Source organism: Electrophorus electricus, chromosome 17, assembly GCF_013358815.1.
Source record: "Electrophorus electricus isolate fEleEle1 chromosome 17, fEleEle1.pri, whole genome shotgun sequence".
Lineage (NCBI taxonomy): Eukaryota > Metazoa > Chordata > Actinopteri > Gymnotiformes > Gymnotidae > Electrophorus > Electrophorus electricus.
This window is the reverse complement of record NC_049551.1, coordinates 362,501-371,701: the sequence shown is the minus strand read 5'-3', so window position 1 is coordinate 371,701 and position 9,201 is coordinate 362,501. Positions and strand designations below refer to the sequence as shown.

At 45.9% G+C, this 9,201-nt stretch overlaps 1 protein-coding gene across 1 annotated transcript; it reads right to left on the bottom strand.

Moving 5' to 3' along the window:
• Nucleotides 1-2,891: 2,891 nt before the first annotated feature.
• LOC113589260 (protein phosphatase 1 regulatory subunit 3C-B-like) lies at nt 2,892-3,647 on the bottom strand. The gene has a single exon (XM_027028824.2). The coding sequence runs from the start codon at nt 3,645-3,647 to the stop codon at nt 2,892-2,894; it is 756 nt and encodes a 251-aa protein (XP_026884625.2).
• Between the last annotated feature and the right edge of the window lie 5,554 nt (nt 3,648-9,201).

The following is a 9,201-nucleotide window of genomic DNA, read 5'->3' as shown; positions in this document are numbered from 1 at the left end:
CTTGGGGGCGGAGGGATTTGGTTTCAGACCTGTGCTCTGGCCAGCGCTTTGTGCCAACGTGTGCTGAAAGCATGTGAAGAAGATGCCTCAGTCATGAGGAGCAGCTGGTGGTGCTCACCTGCTTACTCAGGTCAGGCGTTCCAGACAGCGTAATCCTCCCCTGGCCTTGCACCCTCAGTATTAACACTCCACTGAGAAGTGCTCTGGAGCACGGCCTTATACAGACACACAAGCCTCTGTGTTGCGCTGTTTCTTCAGTGTGATGACGCACAAATCTGATTTTCTCCTTATCTTGACTGAACCTGGTTTGATTTATACAATTCTTTTATTGCTTAATAGTTTCAGTAAGACATGAATCCTTTTAAAAATCAGACATATACACTCAGGAATGCTGTTATAGGTGAGGAATACCTTAGACACTTCAGCATGTCTAAGGTTTTGTATAATACCAATGAAAGAGAATAATAATCATGTATGTCAGACACCACTGAGCACTGAGCTTGGTCATATTATTTATGAAATACTTTCAGAGCAGGTTCCTTCTCTCTCATCATTGCAAAGCTTTTACCATTTGACCTAACAGCTCAACTCTTCCTAGAATACACTTCACTGAATTTTGTACTAAAAGGGAAAGATTTTCTTCAAAAGGAAGACTAGTAGGATCAGACACAAAAACCTTGTGAACTGTCATAACGTCTGCGCAAGGGGAGGTTGGAACAAAGGATCCACAGGCCCGCAGAAGTACGAGAGAATCCGTGAGCGAGATTCTACCCTGCTGTGCTGCACAAGATTTGAAAGATATGAAACACCTTCAGAGAAGTGAGATAGAAAATGTCATCCCCCCTCCTCTCCCTCTCTCCCCTCTCTCCCTCCCCTCTCTCCCTCTCTCTCTCCCTCTCTCCCCTCTCTCTCCCCTCTCTATCTCCCCTCTCTCTCTGTCACTCCCTCTCTCGCTCTCTCACCCCTCTCTCTCTGTCACTCCCTCTCTCGCTCTCTCACCCTCACCTTGTCTCTCTCCCCTCCTCTCCCTCTCTCTCCCCTCTTTCCCTCTCTCTCTCCCCTCTCTCCCTCTCTCTCTCCCTCTCTCCCCTCTCTCTGTCACTCCCTCTCTCGCTCTCTCACCCTCACCTTGTCTCTCTCTCCCTCTCCCTCTCTCTCCTCTCTCTCCCTCTCTCCCCTCTCTCTGTCTCTCGCTCTCTTACCCTCACCTTGTCTCTCTCCCCTCCTCTCCCTCTCTCTCCCCTCTTTCCCTCTCTCTCTCTCTCTCTCCTCTTTCCCTCTCTCTCTCTCTGTCACTCCCTCTCTCGCTCTCTCACCCTCACCTTGTCTCTCTACCTCCCTCTACCTTACCCTCCCTATGTATGAGACAACAGCACAACCCTCACTCTAGCACAAACATTGAGTTCTGTTGCCATGGTAACCTCCTGCTTTGATGGTGTTTCAGGCCAGGTGAGTTCGTCATCCCTGCAACAGCATAACAGAGCTAGGTATGTTGGTCTAGGGTGGGGTCATGGCGTTCTCGCGCTGCAGTGTCGTAGACATCTGTGACCAGGGATGGAAAATTAGCAGGACTAAATTAGCAGGACTAAAGGTTCACCTTGATAAGATCACTGGGCAAGATCAGACAAAGCCAGTTTACTTATATATCACATGAATGTGCTTTTATATAGTACAAGTATAAAAGGCAAATGATTTAAATTTAAAATATAGTTGAAAAACTTAAAAATAATTAACTAAAGGTAAGATCAACAGAATAGAAAAGAATTAAATAAAAAATGAATAAGAATTTGATAACAAGACAAAAGGGGAGTGCTAAAATAAAGGGTAGAAGGATTCAAGTGTGTTAGTCTGCAGAAAGAACCCAGTACTGATGTTCACAGCAGAGATGGAGATTGATTGTTGAGATTGTTGATGAATATTGTTGTGCATTATCATGGAGTATCACGCTGCGCTCGAACACAAACATCCCGTGTGAGTGCAGTGGGGTGTGTGCAGCCCTCGGGCTCGTAACTGCAGATCCCACGCGGCGCCTTGCTAAAGCTGGGCTCATGCAATAAATGTCAAAACAACCTATTCAAATCAGAGGAGAAACACATATGGGAGAGCTCAACACAACTACGCATTCTTCTGATCCAATTACGACACAAAACGGAAAAGACTGCATGGGAATGTTTATTTCAGATATGGGTCATTTCACATTAATTTGTCTGGAGTGCAAATATTCAAACAGAATTATATTACAACAATCATTAAGAATGCTTAAACACAAATGTTACAGCAGTAATTAAAATATTAAAACACTTATATTAATAACTAATAACTCCTAATAACCCTAACCCCTACCCCTATGCCTAACCCCTAATAACTCTAACCCCTAACCCTAACCTATAATAACCCTAACCCATCTTAATTCATCTCCATTCATCTCTGTTCATCTCCATTCATCTCCATTCATCTCCATTCATCAGTTGGTCTCATTCTTGAAACATCTGAACAGTTGGTGGTATTGTAATCTGCACCCGACCTTTGCGGACATCAAAGCTGAAGACCTGTCTCATCACTGTCTCAGCACCGGCTCATCACTGGCTCAGCACTGGCTCATCACCGGGTCAGGCCCATATTACTGAACAACACACATGGCTATCTGCAGGGCTTCCAGTTTTAAAGGAATGCTTCTTCCAGCTGGTAATAACACTGGCAGTAATGAAAATGATGGGAATCAATTTTAAATTTAAGGTGCAATTAAGGTCATGCTAAATGATCCTTGCGAGTTTCCACTGGCAGATTTCAGGAGTAGAACTATTCCTTCAACACAGTGGAATAACATTCTCTGGCCCACCTGACATCTGGTCGATTACCTTCCCCACGACACAGTATCGGCAGACTGGCTTCTACACGGTTTGAGCTTTCGGTTCTTGCGTCGTGCTGAGAGTGGTGCACGGCTCTCTCATCACGGGCACGTCTTTCGGGCTCGCAGGGTCCATGCTAACCCTGTAGTTCTGTCCTCCATTGTTGTCCCACAGAGTTATGTTGCCAAGTCCAGGACGGAATGACACGCAGAACTCCATGCGAGCTTGTACGCTGAGTTCAGATGGGAGCGGGACTGTGAAAGCAAACACGTCTGTCTTGGAGTCCATGTGCCGCTGCAGTGTTTGGACACACGGGACATCCCAGTGCCTTCTCCATGAGTCAAATGTGATGCGGATATGCACAGCCTTCTTGGCACTGATGTTGCACACACGCACCGTCCCACTCAACGACCTGCCTGACAGATTGCAGCTCTCCAGGCGCACCAGCACGTCTGCCAGGTCTGTCAGGAAAGACGGAAGGTGTGTGGATGGCTGAGGGAAGCCCAGCCGGAGCCGCGGTATCAGGCCCGGGACGCACAGCTGGTTGTCGGGGTCCGAGGCGGGAGGGTCCGTGGGAAAGAGCCGCACAGCTGTCAGAGCGAGTCCCTTAGCATCTGCAAACACGACTCGCTTCTTCTTCTTTATCGTGGCTCCTTTGCTGGGCAAAGCCAGTGTGTTGGAGGGACAGAATGGAGCCCGCGTCTCCATGCCCACTCTGGATGGGTGAAGGGCGCTTGAAGGTGTGGCGTGTCTCAAGAGTGTGTGACGGGACATCAGCGACGACGTGCCTACAGGCATCGCTCTGGGAAGCAGAACAGAAACAGATATTGGAGTGATCTGGCACTGAAGGTAGAAGTGCACTAGTGACTCTCTGGTTGGAAGACAGATGCATAAAGTCATAACAGCAGTGCTGAAAGGTTAATGACTAATCCACTTGTAATGTAGTCTGTGCTGATGACTCAGCTCACACCTCCAGGGCCTGTAGCTCTGCTCTGCTTAGCGCATCTCCTGTTTCAACATGCCTGATTCAGCTTGTGAAAAACCTCTATGTACACCCGATAGGCTGGACCAAGAATGCTGGGCGAACCGCACGTGTGACCGCACGTGTGAACCGCACATGTGAACCGCACGTCTGAACTGCACGTCTGGAGCACACGTTTGAAGCACACGTATGAACTGCACGTCTGAAGCACATGTATGAAGTACACGTCTGAAGCTCACGTATGACCCGGCCGTATGAAGCACACACATGAAGCACACGTATGAAGCACACATTGTTCCAGTAAAATAGAGAAATTCTTACTTGGCAGCATTCATTCCTGGAGGATGAATGCAGTGTTCTGCAGGTCAAAGGATTGCTGAAAGAAAGTGGAAGATTTTGAAAGTTAAGAAAGAAGATGATTACTGAACAGTAATATCAGGGGGCGAAGAAGGTCTGGTAGTGAGAAGCACCGTGCATCAAGACTTAGACTGCCTCTCCTACTAAAGCACAACCTCAGCCGACCTGTATATAAGAGTTCTGTGCAGTTCTAACGATGCTCAGGAAGTGGAAGGAAAAAGACCTCAGTAACCACAGAGAGTGAAACAGCTTCTGTGTAAAAAGAAAAGTCTACTTACTGCCTCTGGAGTGCAGCACTTCCAGCACTTCTGACACAAAAACTGTGCAGGTTCGATAGGAAAGTGTGTTTTCTGAGATTCACAATCACAGCTTTAATTCCCCAGTTGGCCAGCACACTTCTTTGTATTGTCTGAAAAGTTTTACAAGAAACGTCACACGACAGGACCAGTGGTGTGTGGGGGCGTGTCTGGGGTGTGGCTGTGTGCCTGTATGTGCGTGAGCAACTTCAGCAGGAAATTTGTGAGAGCATATTTTACAACAAAACCCAGTGCTGTTCCTACACTGAACCACTCCTATCTACAAGAACAGGTGTTGTCCTCTCTGAACCACTCCCAATGTCACCAACGCACACAGCAAAACTGAACACCTGTGAGAGTTCTCCAAACCACTCCCACAGGTGTGCTCTTCTCTGAACCTCCCCCCTCTTCACTCCCACAGATGTGCAGTGGCGTGAGTTCCAGCCCTGATCTAATTCCCTGCTCACTATTTTAAGGGTCACTGTCTCACATCAAAACCAAAGTGAGTTTCCTTTTAAAGAGTGACACACTACAGTGCAGCCTTCATTACACACTGCCCAGGTGTGGCGCTGCAGCCAAATTCCAGCAAGAATTCCAGTCAGAATTCCAGTCAGAATTCCAATGGTTTCTGTCAGATCTGTGAGGGCTCTGCTGTGCTTTCAGTGGTTTGGGTTGTTGTGCAAACAGCCATCGTGCATGTCCAATGTACCTGTACACCTGCACTGCTGAGCTGAGCTCAAACGTCTTTGCTGGACTAAAAACTTTCAATCTGAACCTTTCAGTGATAGTAATAGAATGATAATAAAACGTAAAGGTGTGACAGAGATGCAGATTACTGGTGTGTGGCAACCTGAACACAAACCAGAGCTTGCATCATCACTGACATTAACAGCCTGTGTTAAAGGCTGGAGGGAGGAGGAATGCAGACAGGGGTGTGTCCACTATGGAACATGGATCTTACGCCAGCGTGAACTCCATGAGCTACAGGGGCAGTGTTGGGCTGGCTGGGATTGTCTGTGTCATACGTGCACTCACACAGAAGTTATGTCTCTAAGTGTTGGTATACAAAACAAGGCAAACAAACAGATAAATGATACATTCCATAAATATGCTGTAATTTTGAAATGTTTTGTTCCTCACACGCCTCATGTCTGCACCTCCTGATGAAGTTTCACATCATAGAAATTTGTCTGATTAGTTCTGAAACTATTTTACGTTTCCAAGAGCTGGTTTGGGCCCCATCACAGAGACGTCATTTCCCACCCTGTCCCACCCTGTCCCACCCTGTCCTGATCCTGCCCTGTCCCACCCTGTCCCACCCTGTCCCGTCCTGTCCTGTCCTGATCCTGCCCTGTCCCACCCTGTCCCATCCTGTCCTGTCCTGATCCTGCCCTGTCCCACTCTTTCCTGCCTGTCCCGTACTGTCCCGTCCTGATCCACTCTGTCCCACTCTCTCTATTGAGTTTAGTTTTTGGATTCTGATTGGATCTTGGCATCTGGATTGCATTACATCACTTAAAGGGCCAGAGATCAGTATTTATTCTAATATAAGAATCAAGCATCATTTTAGAAAGTGTAGTGGAAGTCTTTCCATTAGAGTTTGTTTGAGATTAGATTTTTTGATTATTGATTTTTGATTCTTTCAATCTCAGAGCTCAGGATGCAATCTATATACAGATAAATCTGAGCAGTACTGTCAGTGTTTGCATGTTAACCCTGAACTGTTTCCTCTTTCTTTCTAAGTGTTTCTTGTAGCATTTTATCTACTCCCATTCTATCACAGCCTTTCAGTCATTGGGTAATTGGGTGTGTGGACTCTAGTGAATCCATCATTTCTTACTGATAGTGAAAGATCAATAAAGCCTGCCCTAGGTGATCAGTTTCTGTAGCAGGTGTGCTCTGTTATTCAGGGAGTTCCCATTTATTGGCGAAAGTGTGTCAGCTGAGTAAATGTCACAAACTCTCTTCTCCGGCTCTGAGTGTAATCGTGGTATTGATCTCTACAGGTGCTGACCCATTGCTGCGTGTGTTGGTTTGATCTGACTTATAGGGCTACACAGAGGAGACGCCATTAATCAGAGTCCACATTGTCTTTAGTGTGGTCATAGTGTCTAGTGAGGACACAGCAATGCAGGGACTACGTCCTGGTTTTCTTCAGATTATTCACTATTGATAGAGGCTTATTGATCCAGGCTTACTAATCGAGGTTTACTGATCAAGACTTACTGATCGAGGCTCATTGACTGAAGATTATTGATTGAGACTTACTAATCGAGGCTTATCGATTGAGACTTATTGATCAAGACTTACTGATCGAGGCTTACTGATCAAGACTTACTGATCGAGGCTTATTGACTAAGGCTTATTGATTGAGACTTATTGATCAAGACTTACTGATCGAGGCTCATTGACTAAGGCTTATTGATTGAGACTGATCGAGGCTTATTGATCAAGGCTTACTGATCGAGGCTTACTGATCGAGGCTTATTAATTGAGGCTTATTGGCTTGTTGTAGAACACATTGCTGACATAAGCTGCCATAGTTTTCTGATGTTGACTTGTTCTCATTCTAATGCTGTGTTCTCAGATGTTCTCATAAAGCTGAACATTTAACGGTGTTTAAACACTGTAAAGCATCTTTGTTAGTTCACTGTTTGCACTTATGAGATGCAATGAGTAAGATTTTACATCAAGTTAGCACTAAATGTCATATCATATAGCCCACATGATGGCAGTGAAACTCCAGATAATGGCACCCCCACTTTCTCTCTCTCTCTCTCTCTCTCTCTCTCTCTCTCTCTCCCCCTCTCTCTCTCTCTCTCTCTCTCGCTCTCTCTCTCTCTCTCTCTCTCTCTCTCTCTCTCTCTCTCCCTCTCCTATATGTGTGCATGTGTGAATGTATGTGTATATGTATGTGTGTATATGTATGTGTGTGTGTGTGTGTGTGTGTGTTCAGTAATGCTGCTCTCAGTCTGTAGTGTGCTACAGGCATTCCCCTCCTCTGTCAGTTCCTCGCTGTATTTGTGTGGTAGCTTCAGCTGACATGTTTGGTGTCGTGTGTTTTTGGAACTGACCCTGTTCTCCTGTCATCCAGCTTCAGCCCTGCGGCAGTGTGTGGACACAGACAGGGTCATGTACTGACCACAGACAGGTGGGTTTGTGGATGATGGTGTGCGGGCAGGTGGAGGCCTCTTGGGTCGCCCTTCACGCAGGCTGGAGGGGTGTGGCCAGAACACACACGCATCCTGCCGGAGCTGCTGACACTTATGAACCGTAGCTGTGCAGCTCCGAGCCAGAGCTGTGGAACGCTGGGATTTGTGTGTTTGAGTTTGTTCTTAGTGTTTCAGTGAGTGATTCATCAGCTTTGTGGCCAGAGGTGTGTGTGTCCTTGAAGGAGCAGATGTGCTGCTGTATGGTGACTTTTCCAGATGTGGAGCAGAGACTGAACATAAAGCAGCTCTGCTGAGAACACACAGACACCCAAAGCGCCTCTGTTAACTGGTCCTGCCGCATGCGTTTGCTCAGAGTATCCGTATGTAATAAACATCAGCTGTGTGTGTGTGTGTGTCTTATGTTCCTGTCCCACGTGTGTCCTCCACTATGACGCTTCGTACGGGTGCCATTTTACCCCTCTGAGTGCTGCGTAGAGTTACATCGTTACCCCTACCCCCATCCCCCTCAGTCTTCTCTCCTACACCACCACCGCACTGAAGTGTATTTAGGTTAGTCTGTATTATTTGGGGTTGTATTTCCTTCTTATGATCAGATGATCAACAAATCATCCTTGAACATTTTCAACATAAGAATCAGACAAACATGAGTGTAAATGTTCCTCGCGACTCTCTCCACAGTGCATGTGCTGGAGAGTATTCTTAGCCCGTCTACGTGGTGTTAGACTGAATGAGTTACCATGACAAAAGGAAAGAAAGAAACCCAACCATTGTATGCAGCCATGCAAATCTTATTTTTACATTTTCCTTAAGAGGATGAAGCCAGATACCCAATCTTAGTCTGAGATGATATCATCAAAAATCCATTCTGTCAGGTTTTAATAATTCACGACTTAATAGCATGGGAAGTGGGGAGAGGTGCATGATGGGAAAGCCAGAGGAAAAGATCCAAGATTTTTTAGCTGATAAAAAATCCACATTTGATCCACATTAATGGGAGTGTGTCACTAACACAGACGTGTCTGGCACACACGCAGTCCTGTCTGAATGTATTTGGTTACATGTCTTTTTTCTATTATGAGGTTATAAAAGTGAAATAGCTTTAGTTCCAGTAGATGTCCGCGTCCCTGAGCTCGTGATTCTGTTTAGCAGTTCGGCTAAGTGAAATATGTTATGGTTTGGAAAAGCTGTAGTAGAATCTATTAACCATACTTAGAAGACTTAGACTAGACTAGACTTAGACTAGACTAGACTTAGACTAAGACTTAGACTAAACTAGACTAGACTTAGACTAGCCTAGACTAGACTTAGATTAAACTAACTAGACTAGTCTTAGACTAGACTTAGACTTAGACTAAACTAGACTAGACTTAGACTAAACTAGACTGTTTTGTCTGGCAGCAGAATGAGATTCAGAAATACAGCTGGCGAGGTTGTTTGGCAGAAGTCTTCCTCGTTTCCATGTGGTGAATGTGAAGAAGCTACACAACACCAGCCAGGTTCCACCGAGAGACACTGCATCCGAAAATCCTCTCAGTGTCTGTAGA